Below are 26,252 nucleotides of genomic sequence, written 5' to 3' on the forward strand. Positions count from 1 at the left end.
TGAAGTTATAGCTTTGTTTTATTAACTGTAGGGTACTTTAGTCTGTGTGGTTGTGGAAGCCTGCCTAACGAAAACCTCTCCTGTTCAAATTGTCATTGATATTTAAATGGACATGCACGCTTTTAGTGACATCTCCTGTGACATAAGTAAGATGTAAGAGGGGTGTAACGATGGTGGAAGTCTGTCCGGCCTGGGTTTGAGAGCAGCGTCTTTAGTCATTAATTACTTCTAAGACCACCTGCCTGTGTCTCTGGAATAATCTCCTTTGGCCGAATCAATTCTACAAATTAAAGCTTCATTACAGAAATGGGAATGTATGGCATGAAGACCCTTGTGCTTTAATAAAACAATCAACTAGGTCGGGGCTTGTACTGGCGAAGGGGTGCAAAGACCAGGAAATGAGCGCAAGAGACTTTAGCTCTTGAACACAGACTTCGGTCTACTCCTGGCCTGCGTCTTACTGGACAAATGGGTGCATCTCCCCATGGATTCAGTCCTCTACTACGCAAGCTCTATGAGCTCTCGGAAGCAAGTTACTTAATCCTAGTATTAAGTGTGATTTAACAATTGCACAATTACAACTAGCTTGAATGTAGAAATACGCAACGGAATGGAGGCAGCGGAGGATCAAGGAAGACTGCATAGCTCAGTCTTCTTGCGAATGGAGTCTGACATCCCGCTGTCTGCGCGAGGTACTAATAACACAGGGGAGTGCAGGAGGCTTTTGTTAAGCAGCAGAATATTTTTCTGCTGTAGAAATCCATTTGAGCAGCTGCATGCTGACTGTGATTAGATATGACTGCCTGGATCGCAGGAGCTGCCACTGCAGTTTTAGGAGCATCTTTGTCTTAAAAGAGCCTGGCAATAGCAATCCCAGCCTGTGACGACCGAACCTACCAATTTTCAAAACCCTTTTTTGTGGGGGGTCTCCCATTGGTGTCCATTCGATGACTGGCCTGCCTTCTCCTGATTTTAGTAGAGTTTCTAATCCAGCGTATTGTGTTAGAATAAAGGGTGAATGGAGCTGTTAGGGCCTATAAACTGCAACACTGACCCTTACACCCATCCAGCTGTGGATGTGAGTGTTGCAGGTCCATACCCTGAAATCTCATCCCTAATTTTATTCCGTTACGTCCGCCACCAGGTCATTAGCTGAGCTGCAATCTACAATCAGTGCCATCCTACAAGAAAGCCTTCTAATAAGCCCTTCTACTCAATGCATGCGTACCTTACAGTTTCCGATCTGCACTTAAATCTTATTCCTGGTTTAGGACTACTTCTGGCGCACAGTTAGTCTCAAACGGACTCATTTTGTGTATACAACTGGTTCCAAAGTGCGTGTTGAAACTGCTTTACCTGAGTTCAGTCCTTCAAGGCAGGTCTATAGAGATCATACGCTCGCTCTGTCTTTGTGGCACCTGCATATTTCCTTCTGGATTACCAAACCGGGAAGAATGCGTGGATGAGTTACACTGGCTGGGTTTTTAATTTAACTTGTGACCTGCTCCAGCTCTGCAGATTTTAAAGTTGAACTGTTGGCACACTGAGCATCTACCTTGCCACCTACCTGTAATCTTGAGTTTTTTGTTTTTACATTGCTATACGCATTTATATGGTGCACATTCTAATCTTGGGGCCTTGCAGTTTCAGTTGGATTTGGTACCTGTCTTGCTCGCCCGGATTTTGAAGATCCTATTGCAGACTCGAATCTGGTGTTTGTGAATTGTAGTAAGCAGTTGGCACTTTGAGTATATTTAATGTTTAGTTGTTAGATCCATCATACATTGCTATGTGTAACCTCCGATCTAGCCAGTGTTCTTACATGCTTAACTAGTTGGTCTGCCATGCACGTAGCAAACCAGGTATGTGGGTATGCATATATGTGAATAGACCGAAGGTGTTGGCAGTAAGCTGGTCTGGAATGTTGGGTGGATGTTATGCGTTCTGTTTACGAGTGCCCTACGGTATCCTGGTGGTATGGGGGAATGCGATCGTGGGCACAGCTTTTGACCGTTGCACATTAAAGCTGGTGATTGAATATTTGCATTACTTTTATTATATGAACGGTGGGGTAGGACGTCTGTGGGTAATTTGCTTCAGACACAGACTCTAGGAGCGTCCTGCGGTGGCATGTCAGAGGTGATGGTGGAATTGTTGGGGGACTAGAGGGACTGCAACCCTGGATTATCACAATTGTGTGCCGAAGGGCAGGTTTTGTGCTTTCCTGCCTATTAATGCAGATGCAAGTTGTCTTTGTGGATCGATTTAGTTAGTCTATTCACCTTCCTGCATTTTTGTAAAAACAGCCATTTTAATTATCTTTTGAATTGAATTTGACATGTAATAAATGCAAGCTAATACTTTTTCTACTAAAAATTGTTAGGTAATTTTGATTGGGAAGGGGGATCAGCAAGCAATGCAGCACAACCCCCCCCTCAGGTTTAGGACATAAACAGTACATAAAATGTTCCTGAGTGGGCTGTATAGCCAAATTAGATCGGGTTAAGACGACAGGTCTTGATAGTGATAAAACAGTGTTGGAGTGTTTTCTTCTGGCTCCCACAATCTGACCAGATTACTTCAGGTTCATGATCTGCAGTGACCCGATGCATAAAGATTTGCTGTTTACTCTTGATGTTTTTAATTAAATGCACTTCTATTAACCAACTTGTGAGTCCTCAGGAGCTGAGCGCAGTCATTTACCCAACCATTTAACTTCCTGGTTTGATGTCGTCATTTGGGATAAACTACTTTTGTGATGTATGGTTGCCATTTCCTTAGGTTGCAAAGTGGTAGATTAGTATGCGATTTGTTCTTTCGGGGTATTATGAGCTGTACCATTTTTTTTTGCCTTGGGCTATTGCAATTTATTAGAGGTAAGCATTTCAATACTTTAATGCTGGGTGTGGGATCTTGAGTTGAATTCCTTGAACAGTTTCTCGTGGCAGCTCCCCCGCGACAGTTATCCTATGCAGTTTGTCCGCAGTCTGCTACCCTCTGCTGCCTTAGGTTTGTGTCTCCTCTGGTCGTTTTCTGCCTTGTTTTCTGCCCGTTTTTCTGCCCTTTTTGCCCTTGAATTTGTTCCTCTTTCTGATAGTTTCTGACTTGGCTCTTTAATGGAGACTTCTCATCTACAGCGCTCAGATACCCCTAGGGGTGACAGTGCTGTGCTATACAAATATTGATTGATTGAGTTCACTTCATTCATTGACTGATAGCAACCCCACTATCTTTCTATTACAAAGCTCCACTTCCTGATGTGTGCTTCAGGACTGATTTTTCACCATGGCTGTGGGGTAGCAATTGCTCTGTGTGTGCTTTATGGTAGATTTTGGGCACTCTTGCACGTAATTTTGGATGTAAATTGCCTTTATGAAAGGGAGACTGTTCCGTCTGTTTGTGAATATTCCCAATTACAACAATATATACCTACAAGGTTTTGTGTAAAGACTTAATGACATGTAACAAACGCAACTCAAAGCTCAACACTAATGGTTGTCTGGTGCATAATATCAATGGTTGAAGTGCAGGAAAAAAGGATGGGAACTTTGATCCTGAAAGCGTCGCCAAAAATGACCAAATATTCTGTCACCTCTGCAAGTAACTGCATATAAAATACTGCACACACTATGAATGAAAAATAAATCAATGCAAGTTAAACTGATCAGTGGGCAATGCACTCATTTACGCTGTGAATTCACAGCTGCTTCATGCAATCACTGTAGCTATGTGTGTGTGTGTGTGTGCGTGCTGTCGCGTAACCAGAGTCACATAATTGAATACAAGTTGGCGCAGTGGGCAATAGCTACGAGGTTCTAGCACCAAAGCGATGCGAGTATATGAGGTTATTTTAAAATTGTATTGCACTCAGTATAAATTAGGCTGCTGCAATGTGTGCAAAAAAGATTGAGGGCGAGGCCCTAGCGGCACTTTAGCTTCGCTGGAGTGTCAGTTTTTTGACACACTGTTTTTGCAGTGTCCTGCTGCATATTTACCAGGCCACGAAAGCCCCTTTGTGTGGCTTTCTATGGCCATGTAAATATGAGCCCCTTTCACGCAGAGCACTGTGTGAAACAGGCGTCCCATGGATGTTGCTATGGGTGAGCCTGCGCAACACCCATGGAATCTGAAGCATTCTCAGATTAATGAGGAATCGTAAACCTGTGAATGCGTCCGATTCTAACGCCTCCCCAGGGGTGGCATTAGGGAGGCGCAATGAAGAGAAATATCGTTATTTAACCTTGTTTTTTCCTTTTTCTACAGAAGGAAGAAATCGCCTCCATTGATTGATTTTTTTGTGCAGAAAGATGTCCCTTCCTACACAAAAACAATCATCGCCGCAATGCAGGCACCCTTGCAACATGGCACAAGGGTGCCTGAGTTGGTGCTAGGCTGTTTTTCTTAGCGCCAGTGAGGGGTTAATACAGGAATGCACCGTATTCTTGTGAATACGGTGCCTTCCTGCACTTTTAGAATGGCACGGCTCTGCAAAATCGCAGCACCACGCTGTGCCATTCTATTGTAAATGAGGCCCCTACTGTTTATGGTCAAGCAATGACAGTCGAAATATATATTTGAATAATTCATAGTGAGCGAATGTAGTAAAAGCAAAACATTTTTGTAAGGGTCCGTTACGCAGATTTGCTTCACAACTCATCTGGTGACACATTACATTACCTTTTAAAAAGAATAAAACTTTGGCATGAAGCGTCAAGTGCCTGCCAATTAAAGCCTACAGTGGTTCCCAAGCAGCCCTTACATTTGCGGATTAATCAGTTTCACACATCTGCATGTAGTGCCATGTACAGATCCTCAGGTGACAAAGTTGTGGTGCTTCGTTGTCGCCCACTCCATGAGGGTAGGGGATCTGGCTCTCAGAATTGCGTTTTTTCAGGGCCAAAAATGAATGGTCAAGATTCGACTCCTCTGCTGGCAAGGGCAGATAGGCGAGATCAGTCCCTAATACTATCTGAATCGAGCGGACCGAGTCAGTCATCACTGTTAAGGGTTAATGGTGAGCTCCTCAGGGTCGCTCTCTGCCACTTCGCTATGTCCTTTCACATTTAATTTTCTTCTGGGTCCGAGCAATCCCACGCTGCTTTCTAGGAAGTGCTCGCTCGGGCAGAAATGATTACTTAATAAAAGCACCATCACTCCCTCTGAGCCGCCCCTCCCCCACCACTTGCTTGTCCGACCTTCCTTTCCCAATGATAGACGCACCGCCTTCTGTTGTCCTGCAGATATGGCTTCTTTGATGTTAGGAGCTGCTATTTCTTAAAAGCGCTGGGTTTGTCTTTGACCTTTGCCATGGTGGGCCTCTGGGGCGTGGCTGCACCCGTTGACCAGAGCACAGCAACACTACCATTGCGTTTCAGAGGGAGAAAGCGCTGCAATACTTGCAAATCGAATTTTTCTGCTACATATAATTAGATAATGCACACTTAAAAGAAATTGGAAGTAATCCACCATTCAAAAAGATTAGAAGATTTATTTATTGCTTTGTTTTTCAATTTCATGTTTTTTTCTTGATTACACTGATAGATTTAAAGGGGCATCCACCTTACTTCGAGTTTATCCATGCACAACTGAATTCGTTTGTATGAGTTGTTAAGCCTAAACAAAGGGCTTTATGTGGGGTGAAAAGAGTGGGGGCGTCTCTCAAAGGGGTGTGACCGATATAATTAAGGACGTGGCTTTAAAGCACGTTTGCTTAAAATATATGCTTAGTATGGTGTGCCGTCCGACTGGTATATAGCTACTTCTGTCATTAAATCGAGATATACAATACAGCAAGTAACATTACACTTAGAACAAGCCAGTACTATTGGCTTTGTCAAGGATTGTAAGTTGCATAGCATGAATAAGCAACACCCATGACTTCGTAGTTATACCATATTGAAAATGCTTCAGTTCTGAAATGGTGAGACTGTAAAAGGATGATAACGAGTCTCTTAAGTTGCATCTCAGGCAGTGAAGGGTGGTACTGCTGCAGAGTCCAGATTTTTGGTTTTTCATCCTGAGGAATACAGAGCCCGATAGGGATCCGTCTCAACACCTGGTTTTTAGAACTGCAGGTGCTGAGCACCGACATGAACCGGCCCACTTGAAGCCCTGCATCACATTTATGTCCGGCCCAAAGGCAAGTGGACTTCTTAAAGGCTCAAGTATATGCAGTTAAAGGAGTCCCCTCTTGTACATGCGTTAGTATAAAAAAAATCTCTGTCAGCGGTTCAGTCAATCAACATAATTTGTTTTGGAAAACATGAAGTAAGCAGTCCGAGTAAACAAATGTACATTTTATTGGCAGGCTGTTTGTGGCTGTGGAGAGGAGTACCCTCACCCAAAGATTAATTTGTAAAAGAATAAGTACTGGGGCCCAAAGTTTTGCTCAGAAGCAGTGGTCGGTGCCATGGATTGTCTGAATACAGAGTAACAAGGCTGTGTAGTCTTGATTTTGCCTCATGCCTCTCAATCCACCCTCACTCTCTCTAGAAGGTTTGTTCTTTCTCGCTTTGTTGAGTTTTTTCTGCCTTTCTTTTCCCGTGTGTTTTTATCACTCTTGCTCTGTATCAAATTCTGATGAGGAAAAAAGTGCCAGTCTGCAAAATTAGGGTCAGTGAGCCCCACCTTTAATCAGCCACTCAAAATTTAGCACTGCCCACGTCCATCTTAAGAACACTACATCTTTCAAAACGGGGTAAAAGGCCAATTAATGGTGACCACCTTGCTGTGTGGGACCATGAACTCTTCCTGTACCACCCAGGAGTAATCGTATGAGCACCCTGCAGGTGGTAGAATTGTTGTAGCAGATTGCTCAGCATAGTTTGACATGCCATCTCGAATAAGCAACTGTTGGACCTGGCATCTTTTGACATGGTTTCTCCTGTCTTTTTGCTTCTGACCTCCTGTTTTTGACTGCGCTGAAATTAGTTTTTGCTGGTGCTAGGAGCCTGGGCACTTCACCACTTCTGACCAATGCTAAAGTGCATGTGCTCAGTGTCTAAATTGTTATGGCATTTGGTTTTTCCATGATTTTATGCTATTTGATTTTCTAATGAGTGCCTATTTCAGTGCACTGTGTGTGCCCAAGGCCTATAAATCAAATGCTACTAGTGGGGCTGCAGTATTGATTGTGGCACCCACACAAAGTAGCAATTCAAACCTGCGCCGGGCCTGTGTGTGCAGTTTTAAACTTCTATGTTGACCTTGCAAGTTCACCTACTTATTACATGTAAGGCACCCCTAAGGTTGTCCCTTGGTAGTCACATGGACAAGTTGCAGTGTATTTAAAAGTAAGAACATATAATTGTGAGTTTCATATGTCCTGGAAGTGGAAAACTGCTAAATTCATTTCCACTACTGCAAGGCCCATCTCTCACATAGGTTAGCATTGGAGCTGCTTTGTAACATTTTACAAGTGTATTTTACAATTGGGAACAGATAGAAAATTGGGGTTTGGTGTGCCTTGACTCACAATTTAAAAACATATATTTTAGTCATTTTTGATTTTAAATTGCAGGTTTGAAAATGGCACATTTAGAAAGTTGGACATTTTCTTACTTACTTTGTGATTCTGCCTGTCCCCAGATAATACGTCTGTGCTTGATGACATTTGGGCTTTGTTAATTCACTCTAGACATTTGCACACAAAGGTAACTGAGGTGTGTCCTGCATTTCCTGATGGCCCATCACCAGACTGATTGGTCTCCCTGAGTGGTGGGAGGAGATGACACTTGCACCTGAATAGGGCTATGCCTGTCCCCACACAAACAGCTGTATACCCCCCTGTAGTGTGTCTGGAGAGTGGGCCAGGAATAGCAGGGCTTTGTGCACTACAAAGACCTTTCTTTGAAGTCTCCCTACTTCAAAGGCCAAAATGGGTATCATTACTGAACCTCTGACACCATATACTCAGAACACTTCTGGACTGAGGACATTCTTCCAGGAAGAAGGGCTGTTGTACTGCCACTTTGCTGTTTGCTTTGCGGTGTGTTGGCCTGCTACTTTTTTCGTGGGAGTGAGAGGACTGGGCTCTGCTCTCTAAATCCTGCTTTTGAAGGTTCCAAGGGCTTGAGTTGAGCTTGGCTCATGTTTGAAGTCTCAGGGCAATCAAATGCAGCACCTGGAATCCTCTACTGAGAGCCCTACTCTGTCAAACGGTGCCAAATTCAGTTCCTGGGCCTTTGGAAGTGAGTTCTGTGCTGAAAAGAGAAGAAAAAAGTATCTTGACTTCGAGCGTGACTTCAGGAGCTGGCGCCGCTCTTCGACATCACCCCGACTGCCTGTACTGGAGTCATGGTTCCTGCTCAACGTAACAACCTTGATTCACAGTGCATGCCCCGATGCTGTTGCAGTGCCTCTGAAGTATCGCCACCATGTAAGTCCCGGTACTGCGTCAACGAAGTCCATGATGCCAGACTCCGCAGCACCTGTGGCCCCGTGTTGGGACATCAACACTGCAAAGTAGACGCCTCACTGCTTGACCCTCTGAGCTCCATCAACACTGCACTGCCATCGGAACAGATTCCTCGCTGCAACCGCTGCATCACCTCTCCTTCTCCTCGCAGCATCCTAGGGCGTCAGCGGCTCAATGAGACTGCACTGCCTTAAGGATCCCACGCCTCACTTGCTTCTGTGACTCGTCACTTTCTTTGTGCAGCACACCGTCCCCGAGCTCCAACAACCTGCATAGAAGTAAGGAACTGACGCCACACCTGCCTACGCGATGCCTTACCTCCTCGGTGCTGTGCAAAGTCTGTGTTTCTCAATGTTTCCAAGGTACGGTACGATACTGTACTGTACTAGGGGTCTGTAGGACTCCGCAGCCGGCCTGCATTCTATCACGGTCGGCCTGAACATTTTGAAGTCGACTCAGTCAAGCACGTCGAAATAGCCCTGATTGGAGCCATTGCGTTTCTAAGCGCTATAACTGCATTCACTCTTTGAAAATTCGTATATGACTTGTGTATCTTGGATCTTTGTCGCTTTGGTCTAGTCTTACTCAGATAAATATTGGCTATTTTTCTAAACTGGTGTGAAATACTTTTCCAGTGGGGGGGGGGGGGTGTGTGTGTGTGTGTGTGTGTGTGTGTGTGTGTGTGTGTGTGTGTGCATGCATGCATGCGTGCACACAAATACTTTACATATTGCCTCTTTAGTTTAGTCTGACTGCTCTGTGAAGCTACCTAGGCTGAGCACAGGTAAACTGTGTGTCCTACACCTACCCTGATTAGGATTGTGGGTCTCTACTTGGACAGGAGCATCCCTCTGCCAACTAGAGACCTCCATTCCTAACAGCAACCTAATTCTTCACCTTATATGTGTCTCTAGCAGCCTGAATTCGCAGACAGATAGGCTAGCTTGGAATCTCTAGCTAGTGCAATCAGAATGCTCAGATGTTGAGACACAAATGTTTAGAGCATATTTGTGCCATCATCTGTGACCTGCACTGCTCCCAGGGAGCAGTGGCCCGCGATTTAGAGCATGCAGCCTTGTTTTACCCTAGGGCTCTCTGGTGTCCTGACCTATTTATGCCATAGGTTTACCTTTCGATTTCCAGTTCTCACTTTTTTGGTAAAGTCAAAATTAGGTCTAGGCCGAGTTCGCAGAATTCAGCGTGACCAAAAAAACTCTGCAGCGCTAAGCGGAGTTCCACAAGCAGCAGAGTACATTGGGTCATACCGTTTGTGCTGATTTTTAGCACCGGGTGTTTGCCCCATGTAGGAAAATCAGTGCTAACTGCACCATGCGCAGCGCAAGAGGGTGGTGATTATTTCTGCCCCTCAAGTAGATGTTCTACCTGAGCGGCAGCTTCCCCAACGTGAACAGAAGGTTTCTCAATGTGAGCGGTTGCAGCCATCAGTGACTGCCCGTTTTGAGAAAACTCACCAGGAGTTTGTCTGGAGTAAGATTTTCCTCGCTCGCCAACGCAAGTGAGGAAAATCTCCAAGTGGAATCTCATGCCCAGACCAAGTCAATATTCCATACTGGTCGTTTTACTTCGATGTGCTCGTGTGACAAATAATTATTCTTCCACCCATAAATGAAACATTTTTGCTGAAGTATTTCCAAAGGTAAGGTACTTCTAAGTGTCCATCTGTTCAGGCACTTGAGTGAGATTTGCGTTTACACACCCAACCTTTGCATGAAGATATATTCCACTTGGTATGTTTTAATTTTTATTTTTTATTAATGCTATCTTTTTTATAATTGTATGCATTTTCTGTGGTACCTTATGCCTGCCTCTCCTTCTTGGTAGTTAGATCCTGTAAAAGTGATTTGAATTGGAATTTGATTAATTCTCGACCTTGAGACAGTTGACAGCCTCTCCACTCCCCGCCTCTTCTCCCTTCCCGTCACCTCCTCCAGGCCTTCGTTTTCTTCCACTCAGGAGCTGCTGCGTTCGCGGAACGCGGTGCGGACTGACTCGGCATTAAGCCTCTGCAGCGATATAGTGACACAATCTATGCTGAATGAAAGGAATCCCAACAGCAGCGAGGATGACAGTGTGGTACTGGGCAGCTGGAGAACATAGATTCGATCAAAACAACTAAACTGGAATGTAAATGTCAGTGCACCCCGCCCTGAAAGATGCCAACAATATCAGTGCTAGACCGAGACGCACCCTAACCCACTCCTTTGAGAGTTAGACTACTCTTATCACAGCTCATCTAACCAGCCCCTGTCATTGCATTTGTGGAGCATTATATACCTTTGCTATGTCTATCAGTTTGGTTTTCGGCTGTGGTTTCTCGACCAGCCTCTGGGTCCTCTGGCTGCAAATCTGTCCAACCCAAGGAGTCAGACAAGGAGCTCTACTGACCCCCTCACTTATGGCCACCAGCTTCATCCAGCAGTGTAACTCTGTGCTACCGCTTCTGCTCAACTACCTGCGTAAGTCGCAGTGGTAGTGGACACCTTGGAGAGTTGACTGCTCACAGGGTCCTCTTGCATTTGTGAAAGCAATATAACAATGTGATGTTGACGGAAAACTTATTTCAATGCTATGCTCCTTAGCCCACTAAAGGACCAAGTAATGCAGAATGCTGTGGCCCTGTCAAAGTTGCATACCTGTGAGATTAAAAAGTAAACGTCCCAGAATGTGAAGTGATTTTCCCCAAAGAAATAAATAAAATTAAAAACTGTTAAAAGGCTTCGCCTGTTTTATGGGTCCTCACATGGCTGTGGGGCTACCAGGTAGCTATGTTTTGGCAGATAGCAGTATGACATTAAATTCGTTTTTTACAGTTTTTTTTTTGTCTGGTTTAACAAAAATATACTTTTCCCCCAGAGTGTAGGTTGTGTCTGCAAAGTGCTGTGCATGTTTTCACTTGACATATTTATACTTCTGAAGTACCAAAATACGGTTAGTAGTACACAGGTTTTCATTGCCCATTGGGTGCTCTGCAAAGGGCTAGACATAAACACCAGCCTGTCCCATTTGTCTTCGATGAGTGCTCGGTATACTGCTGGTAAAAATTATTTCTTACATCCTACTAGTCTTGGAAGGACCTATAGGTGTAATCTCATCTCATTCTGCTTTCTTAGACCCATCACAACATGTAATCTGGCCCTTCACCTTGGTGGGGTCAAACAGCAAGCTTAAACATCTCATTTTGCTTTCTAGACCGTGGTAGCTCCTCGCTGAACAGCTTTAACCCCCTCCCCCCCCCCCCCCCCCCCCCCCACCACCCCTGGCATAAAGTAGCTTTGTGTTTTCTTAAAAGTTATTTAATTTGGGTACATATTAAAATTTGTATATCTAAAGGCCTGACCTCCCATTTGGCGATCACATTCGTAGGAGTTGGGAAACCTTTTTCACTTAATTCAAAGGTGCGAGATGGGCAGTGTCGCTTTACTAGTAAAACTCTTAGATGCTCCAGTAACTATGAGTTGCTGCTTCTATGCTTAATCTGTAGATGCGTGGTAGAATTTTAAATATTAGCAGAAGCTCCTGAGGCTCTTGAAATAGACCGCATGCTAATCAAAACGCTCCTGCAGGGAGCCTCGAGGCACCAGTCTCTCTCATTCATGTTTCTGTATTCCCGGTGGGTTGGCCTTTAAATCCTTAAACAGTGGAGGCCAGACTCTTCCACCCTGGGGTCGGAGATTATTGTTGTTTTCGATTAACGTAACAAATTTTGCAACACCTGAAAGGGATGTGTGGAATAAATGACTATCAGATAGCCATTGCTTTTCTCAATGGTTAATCACCTATCTAGGTTTTAAGAACTTAGGTTTCTGCTTCGTAGAGAGATTTGCATTGCAAGAGCTGAGCTGCAGTCTGTTTTGCATGTCCTGGGGTAAGTGTCCTCTGTGTGCTGCAACCTTATTTTCTGATTACTGCTCTCATGTCTTTGTAATTAGCTACAGCATTGATTGAGGAACCTGTAGTCTCCTTAGACAACAGTTTGGCCTGGTTGCTTTTTTAAGTAGCTCCTTTGTTCTGTTTTCCAGGTGGAAGTTGAAGTAGAGAACATGGATAAGGCTGGTAACTTCATTGGCTGGCTGCACATCGAGGGAGTCAACCTCTCGGTGGCCTTGGTGGAACATTCCCTCTCCAAAGTCCACTTCACAGCAGAGCGCAGCGCGTACTATAAGACCCTGCTGTCTGCTGAGGAGCTCGCCAAGCCCAAGAAAGACAAGGTAAGAGGGACATGTCCATCTCCCTGTTTGGGCCAACGATCTAATTGTGTAAAACTGCTGTTATAATAAATGTATTTAAATCAGTGGTGCTGGTGGCCCTACAAGCTCCTTTGGTTTACTGTTGGATCTATCAGAAAGTATATTAGCTGGTCCTTATAGGGTAGTGTTTTCAGTGCTGAAGACATACCTGCAACAATTGTGTTAGGTTTAATGTAGTTAACATGAATAAAATGCAATTAAATAGCCACAAGCATATGGTTGGAGTTCCAGGTAACTTAGCCAATTGTGATGGTTTAGCTACACGAAATTGATGTCCTGAACCACTGGAATGATGAAAATGGAGGATCGATTGTGCAGCAGGGTTGGATGAGTTCTGTAGCAAAGGAAAGACTAACTCTGCAGCATATTATGTGAATACATTTGATTTATGCTACACATCCTGCAGCTTTATCAAGCAATTGTGTAACACGCTGGCGCATTTATACAAAAAATAGAGGGGTTTAAAATGGATAACTAGACAAAACCAGAAGGTACAAGTGCAGCGTTATTCACCAAACTGTAAAGACTTATTGCAATAAAAGGTGCACAATCCTCCTGTTATATCCACGGTAGTTGCCATTTATAATGCCACTTGTAAAGCGGATTCTGGTTAATAGTATTTTAAAATGTGGTACTACTGGAAGTACCTATTTATGAAGGCGAGACGCCGCAGAACAGTGTGCCAGTAGACGATTTTTGTAGTGTTTTACTAAGAGGCTGTTTAAATCAAAGACATTAGGCCTTAACAAATCTGATTAAATCGTTTGTGATTCTTTTTCATTCCGACTGCCCTTTCAGAACACTGACTAAAACATTGTCTTCCATCGTTATTAAAAATACTTTTGTTTAGATTGTATTTTAATTTCTGTGTAAAAGATTAACAACATCAGTAACGCTTGAAGTGTTTTATCTTAGTAGTAACGCGTTCATTCATTCATTCTACTTCTATAGCTTTCACTTCGGTTATTCTGCTGATCTTAGCATAGAAAGGGTACTAAAATGTTTAAGTGTAGTTTTATTTTTATCTATTTTTTCCAAGTAGAAATATTCCTGTGTTTCTTTTTAGTTGCGTTTGAGGTGTAGATTCATGCTCCTGTTTGGCATTATAACCCAAAGGCACTCGTCGCGCCACTCTGCACCCACACAAATAGATCTGTTTGTGGTTAAATTGTGCCGCTTTAGCTTCTGACTAAACCACTCGCAGGGGAAACTTCTGCAGTGTCGGCTGCTGTATTGCATTGCACATGCAGCTTATTGTGTGTACTTTTCAGTGTGTTTGGTCTGTATTCCATTTTATTACCGACGCCAGATGCTCCAAAAGATGATGTATTATGTTGCAAAAGCAGGAAACCCCTATTTGTCAGGAATTTGCTACACCTGCTGGAAAATTGCCACACACCTTTAGTCTTCTCAAGTGAATAGAAAATAATTAGTGGCAGAAAGACAGATCAGATTCTGCTGATGGCGTGAGTCCATTGTGAAGCAGCGCCGCAATTGGTATAAATATACTCTGGGGTGTGGCAGAGGAAAACATGAGTGCAGACACGGGCTCGAAGTTTGAATAGCAGAATCTGACAGTCAAGTACACATTGATTTAAAAAAGAAAAAATCTGCTGCAAAGAAATGGGCAGCAAGGACATATGTGGCAGTAAATCTGTTATAGCTCATTTAATGGGTCACAGAGAGGCTGCATCATAAAATATCTTTACAGGGGTAAGACACCTGCTGCAGAGTCCATTGTGTGCCCAGTGATTTTGAGGGGCTTATGATAGCGGTAAAATAACTAGTGGTTGACACAGTTCTGGGAGAGTTGTTTGTTTTGTCCAATCACAGTTTTGACTCGTAATGTAGTATAGAGTGTTATTGTTCCTCCTGCAAAGCACACCATGTAGCACGCAGATGACAGATTTGTATTTTATTTCGATAGGTAACCTACTGTTTTTTTTACACTGAGATCATTTTGTTAGTTCCAGTTTATTAATTGCAAGCATTTTAAAGTAGCACAGTGCTCTATTTGCGAGTATCCAGGACCTGCATGCAAACTGTAAGTCATGGGTCCTTTTTGTGTTTTTTTTTTTCTCCTCCTGTTATTCTAAGATTGCAGAGGAAGCTTCCCTTGGAAAGTAATGTCTTGTTAGTATGGACACACGTGATCACAGCCTTATGTTTTATATCCTGACTTGTGCCTCTGTTTGTGATGTACAGCGCTCTGAACGCTACAGTAGGAAAAGTAGCACTGTAAAACAATTTTTTATTAAAAAATAGGTGCCGTTTAAATCAATATTTGGGTAATTTGTGTAAGCAGATGATTATTACATTCTTGCAGTGCAAGCACATCTCCTAAATAGGGAGTTGAACATAGTTAAAAACCTTCCTCCAGATCATAGTTCTCTTAAGTACTTGTGAAGTGATAACAAGCTGTGCGCCTTTGTTTCCTTTCATTGCATTGGCGTCTAGGTGTTAGGGTTCAGATGGCTCCCAGCTAGGGTGATGCTTGAACTAAAGGAGGGCTGATGGCCCTTAAAATCAGGCCTTTGTTATGGCCATGCGTGATGTTAAAATAAGTGAGCCCCCTCACTGCCTGCAGGTTTCTGCTCTGAATGGACTATGTGGGGGCACTGCTGAATTATGTTCTGTGTCACAAAATTATTCCAGGACAAATTCAGCATGTTTCCCTGGAAAATAGCTACCAGGATCCAGCTGGTCCCCCCTACTTTCAACACTATTGTAAAGGTGTTTTTCACAGGGAACATGTGGCAGATAGAACTCCCTTGTTTTTACTGTATGGAACTAGACCCAGGTGTCTAGCGTCACAAACTCACCAACGTTCTCTTCTAATGTATATAAGAATTGAACTTTAAGACTAGTGTCCTTATCCAACAAGAACCAACAAAGGGATATTTTAGCATATTACATCCAGATTAATTCAATCAAATGTTAGCAATTTAATAACACTTATGAGAAGAAAATAATTAAAAGCAAGTAGGCCTATATGTAAATTATTCTTTTAATAAGTGTGATTAATCCAAAGTGCAGATGAATAATGAGGGTACAATTACTTGCAAACATCACACACATTGTAGTTAGCTCAACATGTGTATAATCCACCCTTATCTTGAATAGTCCATTGAATGAATCATATTGATCATGGAAAAGAAGAAGACGCCTAGGTTTTGACAAGAGGTCAATCTGTTGGTGACGTTTCGTCTCTTGTTTATTGAATAAAAGTGAGACCATGCTCAGGACTTGATTACATATGGTGTAAGTTGTTGAACCAGTTGCTATTTCTGAGTACATCATGACAACAAAAATAATATGGCTAGTTGGTGAGAATCCACATTAAACAAGAATAGCACAAGTGTATCATCAAGGCAAGCAGCTGGAGTTTCATTGTCTTTCTCTCTCCAGTGCCATGCACTACAGCCAACATTGCAGTTGTGTGCTGGTATCGTTAATAACATTTAAACCAATTCAACCATATTGAGGTGGTGTAGTGGTGGTAACTGGTGGGAAATTACATTTTCTGCTTTAACTGGAGCACAATGACTGGCTGTCACCTGATTGGCTGGTAGGTTGGTTTCTTGTGGCTGGCAGGTTGGTTTCTTGATGTTCCGTAATTATTTCTGTCAATCACTTAAGTAGATAAAGGGTTTAGGAATGATACTGAGACTGCTTCCCCAGTTTATCCTTTATTGGGGATTATGTGAAAACGCGTCACGGATTACAACACCCAAGCTAAAAACATGTGGGGTCCTGCAGGGATCCTCACTATCCCCCCCCATCTGTTTAATCTTTACCTTTTACCTTTGATTCAGTCCGTGAAGGAAAGAAATGTGACCACTTTCAACTATGCCGATGACTTACAATTAATGTTTACCATCGACAACTCACCTAACTCAGTTCTTGAATTCCAGACTACCATGTTATGCATTCGCCACTGGATGGGTCATAATCATTTAAAACTCAACCCAGGCAAGATTGAATTAGTTCTGACAGGGAGCAGTCATAACTTCTGGGACCCACACTACTGGCTTATAGAACTTGGACTACCCCCCTGTACCCTCTTCCTCCGCCAAGAGTCTTGGGGTCACTATAAATAACCTTTCAATAAGATCGCAAGTCTGAGCAGTGATCTTGACCTGCTTCTTTCAGCTGCAAAAGATCAGCCGACTGCTCACACACGCAGCTATCAAACTTAGAGTACGCAAACTCAGTCTACCTGGGCATGCCACTTTTCTTAATCAGTAACACATTAGTTATTTATTTAGGAAGTCACAAAGTGATCTTAATTTCCTAGGACTCAAGCAAATTCGGGGAGAGCTTATATAGTGTGTAGATACAAAAAACTCAGATTCATTCGAAGTTTTTTACCAAAAATAAATTTGTATTTTGAGTTTCTGAAGTCGTGAGATAATACACTTTACATTTCATGTATGGCAACATAAAACTACTGTCTTATTTACAGTCTAGTTGGCAGTAGTTACTGACATTTCTTACATATACAGCAGAGCCCACCAATTGTTTGGCCAGGCGATGAATTAAATTCATACAAACTTAAAGAATTTTCTAGGCTACCAATGCCTCTTAGTTATGCAAGAAAATGTCGCAGCGTCGACGTTTCGGTCTCACTCACAAAGAATAATCACAGAGACCATCCTCAGGACCGAAGTTGCACCATGAATCTATTAAAAAATATATATACATACAATATATTAATATGCTTGAGTTCACAAATTTGTAGTGAATATACACTGAAGGAAAAACAGGTGTGATCTGTTTTAACCACCTATAGTGTGGTTGTTATTATAAATTGATAGTGGTAATAGACCAAGAACCCAGCACCTATACAATACAACAGAATAAAGTGCACGACCACCATAAGCCCGCTAGTGACATAAACAAAATCCAAAACACTCACTGTAGTATGAATCAGCCTGTTCTAGAGCTTTAGAGCAGCGTATGCACAATGTTCCTTGGGAATCAATCCTATTGTCAACAAGTCAAAAAAGAACTCCATAACTAATCATATCCTCATCATAAGATGGTATTTAACTTAATAATTAGGCTGTATTCGTTGTAAAGCTCATCGTATAAGACAATACACATAGTTACACCATACACCCTCACCACACGGTGTATGTAACATGCAATGAAAGAACATGCTGTATAAACATACCGGCAGTCACCAGCCGACGAGACGGCAATAATCGTCTCCTCCGTAAATTTCTAAGAAACCAACAGTTAACAACCAGTCAGTTCAGATGACAAACACTCAGATCCCAAAGGAATTGGTCACATTCGAAAATGTGGTGCTTATGGAAATCGAACAAATGTTTAATAACAAACGTTATGTACGATATAATTTTTCCAAAGACGAGCATTCTACTCTTAAAACCCTTGCCAACAGGGATGATATTATTATCAAACCTGCGGACAAGGGTGGAAGTATCATCATACAGAATAAGTCTGATTATGATACTGAAGCCCTAAGACAGCTGAATAATACTGCCCACTATGTGAAGCTAACAAGAGACCCCACGGAGAGGATCAGGAAGGAGATCTTAGATCTCACTAGTTGTGGATATGAAGGTTCATGGTTAAATAAAAAAGAATTTGAATACCTTAACAAAAACGATTATTCAATACCAGCGTTTTACACGCTACCAAAGATTCATAAGGATGACAAGAAACCACCAGGAAGACCAATTGTGGCAGGATGCCAATCCATCCTACAGCCATTAGCAGAGTATGTGGACTTTTTTATCAAACCTTTTGTGCCTCTGACTAAATCATACACCAGAGATAGTACTCATGTGATAACTGGACTGGAGGGACAGCCATTTAACAAAGAACATAATATCCTTGTCACAATGGATATAGAGAGCTTGTATACAAGCATACCCCAAGGGGAGGCTCTAACTGTGATTAATGATACACTAGAGCAAAGATCACGCCCCCATCAGGTACCAACTGATTTTATCACAAAATGTGCAAGAATTGCACTAGAAGAGAACTACTTTCTTTTTAATGATGATTTCTATGTTCAAACGAATGGAGTCGCAATGGGGGCAATTTTTGCTCCAGATATAGCGAACCTTTATGTAGCAGCATTCGAGGAGGAGGTGATATATAATAACAATCCCTTCCAAGATCAGATAAAGAAGTATCTGAGATATATAGACGATGTATTTCTTGTCTGGGAGGGGTCTATCGCTAATTTGCAGGAATTCCATTTGTGGTTGAACCAAAGAAATAATCATTTAAAATTCACCATGGAATATGATGTCCAATCAGTTAACTTTCTAGACCTACGTATCTGGAACGATGGGGACAAACTTTCATTAAGTCTCTTTACTAAACCAACCGCAAGGAATACGCTACTTAAGTACGCGAGTCATCACCCAAGGAACTTGCGTGATAATCTCCCGTTTGGTCAGTTTTTACGCATCAAACGTAACTGTACCAGGCGGGAAGATTATTTCAAGGAGTCTAAGATCCTACAGACCAAATTAGTAATGAGGGGCTACCCATATAGGTTGGTCAAACGCTCCTTAAAAAGAGCGTGGTACTATGATCGTGAGGCATTACTACAGATCAAAGACAAGCAAACACAAGAACGAGAATTGATCACCTGTGTCACAACTTTTGGAAGTGAGTCTAACTCCATTAAAAAGATAGTGACAAAAAACTGGCACCTGATCCAGAAAGCAGAACCACAAATGGCACTACCTCGTTTTGCTTACAAAAGGGCGAGAAATCTAAGAGACTATCTCGTTAAAACATATAAAGAATCAACTCCGAGTACCCTGACAAATCTTTGGGGTCTACCACCAATCATTGGCCACTATCCTTGTGGCAATTGTTCTGCTTGTCCTACCACATCAGTAGTCAAATCATGTGTACTGAATGGCAAAGAATGGACAATTCGACAACATTCAAATTGCCTTACGAGAAATGTCATCTATTGTATAGAGTGCCCTTGTGGGCTTTTCTATATTGGCAAAACTACACAAGAGGTGAGAAAAAGGATTACCCAACACCAATCAAGAATCAGGTGTAGGATAGAAACGGCACCAATAGTCCAACATTATTTAGCAAATGAACACTCACCCTCTGAAATGAAATGGTTTGTACTGGAAAGTGTTAAAATGAACAAGCGTAGGCTAAATGTGGATCGTTTGTTAACACTAAAGGAAAACAGGTGGATCTGGTCTGCCAAAACTGTAGAAAAGGGACTTAATTCATTTGTTGAATGGCAATCTTTGGCAACCCTGTAATCTGTAATCTTCAATAAGGTTTCCATGGACCTATGTGGGCTTTCTATCCCTTTCCAACATGGCCGACACATTTATGTTTAGGGACCTGTTACTCTTTGTGTTTTACAGGTCGAGTATTATATGTTTAACATGTTGAGTATTTGATCTCAAGTCTCCAGCCTAGATGAAGTCTGTTTTGTGGTTGACGAATTTGCATTCGATTTAAAGTGTTACTTTGTAAAGGTTGATCAATTTTTCGTATTAAAATCCACCTACCGCTGAGTTACTACGGAGTGTATCCATTAACACAATACTGGTTGCCATCACCATGGGCATTGTTTTGTTAATTCTGGTAATTTTGTTAATCTCGAGTCAACTCCATTCGAGGTGCAGTATAGTTATCACCATTCTAAGATGGCCGACCCATATGTCGGTCTATGGTGAGACGCGCATACCGCTGAGTTTAAATCTCGTGTCCAGCGGTCATTCGGTGCTCGACTGATCCAGTGAGTGCGAGGCAGAATTCGAAGCTGTCTATACCAGAAGGTGAATTGTAAGTAACTTCCACCTTGGCTTGGTACTACGATTGATTTTCAATTCTTGATGAGTGTTTGTCATCTGAACTGACTGGTTGTTAACTGTTGGTTTCTTAGAAATTTACGGAGGAGACGATTATTGCCGTCTCGTCGGCTGGTGACTGCCGGTATGTTTATACAGCATGTTCTTTCATTGCATGTTACATACACCGTGTGGTGAGGGTGTATGGTGTAACTATGTGTATTGTCTTATACGATGAGCTTTACAACGAATACAGCCTAATTATTAAGTTAAATACCATCTTATGATGAGGATATGATTAGTTATGGAGTTCTTTTTTGACTTGTTGACAATAGGATTGATTCCCAAGGAACATTGTGCATACGCTGCTCTAAAGCTCTAGAACAGGCTGATTCATACTACAGTGAGTGTTTTGGATTTTGTTTATGTCACTAGCGGGCTTATGGTGGTCGTGCACTTTATTCTGTTGTATTGTATAGGTGCTGGGTTCTTGGTCTATTACCACTATCAATTTATAATAACAACCACACTATAGGTGGTTAAAACAGATCACACCTGTTTTTCCTTCAGTGTATATTCACTACAAATTTGTGAACTCAAGCATATTAATATATTGTATGTATATATATTTTTTAATAGATTCATGGTGCAACTTCGGTCCTGAGGATGGTCTCTGTGATTATTCTTTGTGAGTGAGACCGAAACGTCGACGCTGCGACATTTTCTTGCATAACTAAGAGGCATTGGTAGCCTAGAAAATTCTTTAAGTTTGTATGAATTTAATTCATCGCCTGGCCAAACAATTGGTGGGCTCTGCTGTATATGTAAGAAATGTCAGTAACTACTGCCAACTAGACTGTAAATAAGACAGTAGTTTTATGTTGCCATACATGAAATGTAAAGTGTATTATCTCACGACTTCAGAAACTCAAAATACAAATTTATTTTTGGTAAAAAACTTCGAATGAATCTGAGTTTTTTGTATCTACACACTATATAATCTCTCCCCGAATTTGCTTGAGTCCTAGGAAATTAAGATCACTTTGTGACTTCCTAAATAAATAACTAATGTGTTACTAAATAAATCCTCAAGGTATCTATTGTATTTAACTGATCTACCCAATTCCTTGGGGAATAGTGGGTTGCCCTATTGTGATTTCACTTTTCTTAATCAAGCGGGTTCAGAACCAAGCAGCCAGACTGATTTACCAGCAACCCAGTTGGCAATCTGCCACCCCCCTCTTAAAAAAGCTACACTGGCTCCTTATTTCTCAAAGCTCTGCCTTTAAAACTGGATGCCTGATCTTTGTCTCTACACAGTCGTAGCCACAAATTCATTAACAGTCTGATATCAACGTACACTCCCTCTCGCAACCCACTCTCAGCAAATCTCCAGCTATACCCCTGCCTTTAAGTTAAAACATCAGGGAGGATGTAAGTTTTCTTCCTTGGCCCCAAGATTGTGGAACTCCTGCCCTCTGGAGATTCGGTCATGCACTGATCTTCTGAGCTTTAGGAAAATGCCTAAGACATGGCTGTTTGTGCAGGCCTACGAATAATTCGCTCCACTGGGCTTGGCAAATTCTAGATTTAGCACCATGAAACCTACAGGTGTACGTGCGCTTTATAAATCCTTTATAACATAACACTTAACATAATGTGTGAAGGTGTGAGCACCAAGCTGTATGAGTGCCACCATCTTTGCCCGCGTATCCTGTGCTACCACGAACAAAACGTGCTACTAGATCACAGCTTTGCCTCCTATAATAGAAGGATGAGGCAGTGCATCTGCAGGCACCAGAGACATGATGAGAAAGAAATCTTTGTGAAGGAAGTCTAAAGTTTTATGACCATAAATATTTTTAAAGTCTCTGGCTGGTTATCACCCATTGGTTAACTTGGATTCAGCGAGTAGCAGAAATTAAATGTTGAGTTATGGTTTGAGCATTAACTGACCATCTCTGAAATCTGATGGGAAGGATTAGGTAGCTCATGGCAGTTCTTTTACTAAGAGAGTAAAAAGGCTATTGGTGCTCACATACTGCTTACCAGCCTAGTTTCTCTACCTGCTTTCTCTCCACCCCACTGTCTCTTTACCCACACCCTTCTATCCATCCCACTCGATGTAGTGCTCAGCCTCCCTGCCTGTCCCGAACCCAGCCCCCATCTCCTTGTCCACTCTGCAGCCTCCCATCGCCCCAAGTATATAATCCCATCATGTCTCCCTGCCACTGGCCGCCCTTGGGAAACCCGCTTGCCGCTGTTGGCTGCAGTGTCCCCGACAGTGGAGCGAAAGCTGCAGCAGGCTGATCTTAATCTCATCCAAGCTGTTCTGCACTACGGCAAATCCCATTTAAATAAATGCCTGATGTACGAGTAAACCTGCTTAAAAGAATGAATTTATTGCCCATCAATCTCTCCAGATGTTGTATTATAGCTTTAAAAAATGTCTTATGAAGCAAATAGCTGATAAAGATATAAACTTGCTAAATAGATGAACTGCCTCCCTTATCTCTCCCTGCTCTAATGTGCACCCACTTTGCATCAGAGCGGTAAATTATGATGCAGTCCTCGTCGCAGATATAAATCAGACAAGGGCCCATTGATGTCAGTAATATGTGCATTTAAGAAGGGTTTCATGGAATACCTAATAAAGGAGTAAATCTGAGAGTCGTGCATGGTGTGTGCTGAGCGTCATCCTAATGCTGCAGAATCATCTGCTGAAATCTGGAGGTTCTGTAGTGTTCTATTCTAGTTAGTGGAGGTTCCCAGCCTCACTTTCTCATCAACTGTCTTAATTCCTAAGCCTCAATTATCTGTCTAATTAAAAGGTACTCTGACCTACACACCACGTGAGACCTGTCCCCCACAGTCAGATACGAGTGAGGCTTGCTGGGGACATTCATTTAGGTCATTCACTTGCGGAATGTCTCAACAGAATTTATGTTCTATGTGGAATTTATTTTGCCCTTTCATAGAACAATAAATACAGTAAATCCTAAGGCACAAGCGAACATTCAAATGGTTTTGTAAACATTGCCACAATATTTCGATGCAGCCTTTTCATTTTAAGTCCAGGTAAAGTTATAGAGGAGATCATCAAAAGTTGAATATACTTGGCATTTTTCATGGTGCAAGGGAACTATTGTAATGGCAATTGTGCTTTTTAGAGCACTACACATGCCAATACACAAGATTTGGGTTGTTAAAAATCTGCCAAAACAATCCTTAAATTGCAAACATTAAGGACCCTGAAGCGAGATGATACAAGACCAAATTTAGGAAGACCTAATCTGTTTTATCTGCTTACTTTTGAAACATGGGGTAATTTTGAAGACTTGTGTATTCTACAGAAAGGTAATTGATGTAATGAGCCTATTTATCTACATGAAGTACCCTTGAATCCCTCCAGCATGTATAATGCAGGGCATGCCACGTTTTATCATTCTACCTATCAAAATGTACACTGACTAGATGGTGATTTCAGGCACCGTGGTGGTGGTGAGGGCGGGGTGCTTTGGTAGATGGAAGCTTAAACTATTTTCCACGTATTCTGCCAATTAAGCACTTTTTCAAGCATGTCTTCTCATTACACCTGAAACCCCAAAGACAAATCCCGGCTCAACATCCGTTTTCTCAATGTGGAAGAGTTCAGTACACGAATATGAATTCGAAATCCAGTTGGACTGCGAGCCATACACAACCTACTAAGAAATAATGTTTAGAAAGTGTTCTCGCCGCACAATCTGTCCCACTAGATGAGTCCAGGGTTACAGTGGCACCCCATACCTTCTTTCGTAAATGAAGAATACACTAAAAAATAGCACAAAGAAACGGGTTTTAGAAATAAACATTTAAACTTGATCCCCCAAGTCTAGTGCATAAAATATGCACGGTAACCGTTCAGCATGAGACGATAAATGCAACATTGCATAACATCAGCCTTACTTTGTGTTAAGTCTGAATGTACCACTGTATGTACAAAATGACTATCCATTTGTCTGTATATGCATTTAGTATAAAGACAAAAAAAGAACATAATGCCATTTTTAAAGCGGCCATGTTGGCACCCTAAAAACCAATATTCTCGGCCGTTGCATTGTTGGCTTTCCTGGGACTCTCCTAGGTCAAAAAAAGGCAGGTCTTATACTTCTGTATGCTAAGGTCCAAGATTGCCTTCCTTCCTCTGCGTCGATTGCTGCAGAATTGCAGGATTTTCGGTCTACAATAGGACTAAAATTCCCACAGAGAGCCCACCCCCCTTTTTAGGTCGCGCCTGACCCAGCACATGCGCTGGTCTGGCGAGACCTATTGAGAGGGCTCCAAAAAGTGCTACCAGGCCAGCCTGGAGGCGGGCGCACGCGCCGCGCTTTACCGCGATTACTTTCGCGGCCGCTTTGATGTTTCATCGTGATCGCGATCACTTTCACTTTCGCGGCCGCACGGCCACTTTGCGTAGCTAATAGGTCTCGCTTTTGGGACCTTATAAGTATTTAGTTATGCAACTGTTGCATGGCTAAACACTTATAAGTTCCCAAAGGCGAGACCTATTGGCTATGCCAATGCTTGTTTGAGCAGCGTCTATTGTCCAGGTTCCTTGAGGGTACTATGGTTGCCCTATTGTTGTATTCTAACATGACAGCCTGATCAAGGCATGTACCTCAGAACAGCATCTCCTCCATACTGCGCAGATGCCTTATTTGAGCTCTGTTGTGGTTCAGAGTACAGGATGTAGTAGAAGGGAGATGGTTTGGAGGTGTGAAATACAGCGTTTCCACCCCACATTTTTTCTCTTTGCCCCATGAAAGTTCTATCCCTGTAGTTTCAAGCTTGATACTTTATTTTACCTAATGATTTAATTTATTTACCCTTTTCCATGTGTTAGCAACTTTGTTCCTGATATTTTTCCTGCTCATAATCAGCAGTGCAAGATGTGAGTAATTGGCCCCAGTTTGCTTTTCTGTTCACCCTGTAGTTCCCTTTCTTTTGGTTTGCTTGACGCTCATTGGGGCAGGTCTGCCTACTCAGTCCTAATATAATTACCTTCTGTGTTTCTTGACAACGTAGTGCCCTGTCAGTGCTGCTGTGCACCGGACGTACACACTGGACATGCCAAAAACAGCTTCTCTATATGAAGACGTGTTCCAGAGTGCCTCATTGGCCCCCAGATCTTTCTCGTATATATCCCAGATTTTTCTTCCTGGAACTCAACCCTCTGTCCTCCACCTGTTGCCTCACTACCCTCTTGCCACGGCACTGCTTCTCTTACATTTTGGTCTCTCAGAGACGATTTAAGGCATGGGCAAAGCAGGCAATTGCCCAAGGCTCCTACCTTCCAAGGGGCCCCCAGAGAATCTGAACGTTGTTCAAATTTAACCTCAATGAAAACCAAATTTGTTCAAATTAGGGGCCCCCTAAATGTTTTGCTAGGGGCCCCCAACATTCTTAAGATTTCACTGCGGTCTCAACCATTGTTCAAGCCATTATGAAGTCTCTGCAAAAGAGTTGACTACATAGCCACAAGATGATTGATCCTCTGATAAAAGATTAATATTCAAAGTCAACAATACCTGCAACCTATGAAAAAGCAATTGCTTCTGACCGTGATGGAAGGAATATTGGAATTAGCCTCAGACTCTGGTGACCGCTTAAGGATGGACTGGAATGTGGCTACAATGGTCACCAGTGGATGAGATTATCCAAACATTCCATTGGCATGCTTGCTGCTCTGTGTTCATGTACTTGGTGTGTGGT

General features: G+C 42.4%; 1 protein-coding gene across 2 annotated transcripts in view; it reads left to right on the forward strand.

The window, feature by feature from the left end:
- SND1 (staphylococcal nuclease and tudor domain containing 1) overlaps positions 1–26,252 on the forward strand; it is a 2,043,911-nt gene that overhangs the window by 1,562,794 nt on the left and 454,865 nt on the right. For both annotated transcript variants that reach the window (XM_085653683.1, XM_085653684.1), the window contains exon 17: positions 12,457–12,645. In XM_085653683.1, coding sequence (XP_085509809.1) covers positions 12,457–12,645 — 189 coding nt within the window. The remainder of the gene's footprint in view (positions 1–12,456; positions 12,646–26,252) is intronic.

This window comes from Triturus cristatus, chromosome 4_1 (genome assembly GCF_964204655.1).
Source record: "Triturus cristatus chromosome 4_1, aTriCri1.1, whole genome shotgun sequence".
Classification (NCBI taxonomy): domain Eukaryota; kingdom Metazoa; phylum Chordata; class Amphibia; order Caudata; family Salamandridae; genus Triturus; species Triturus cristatus.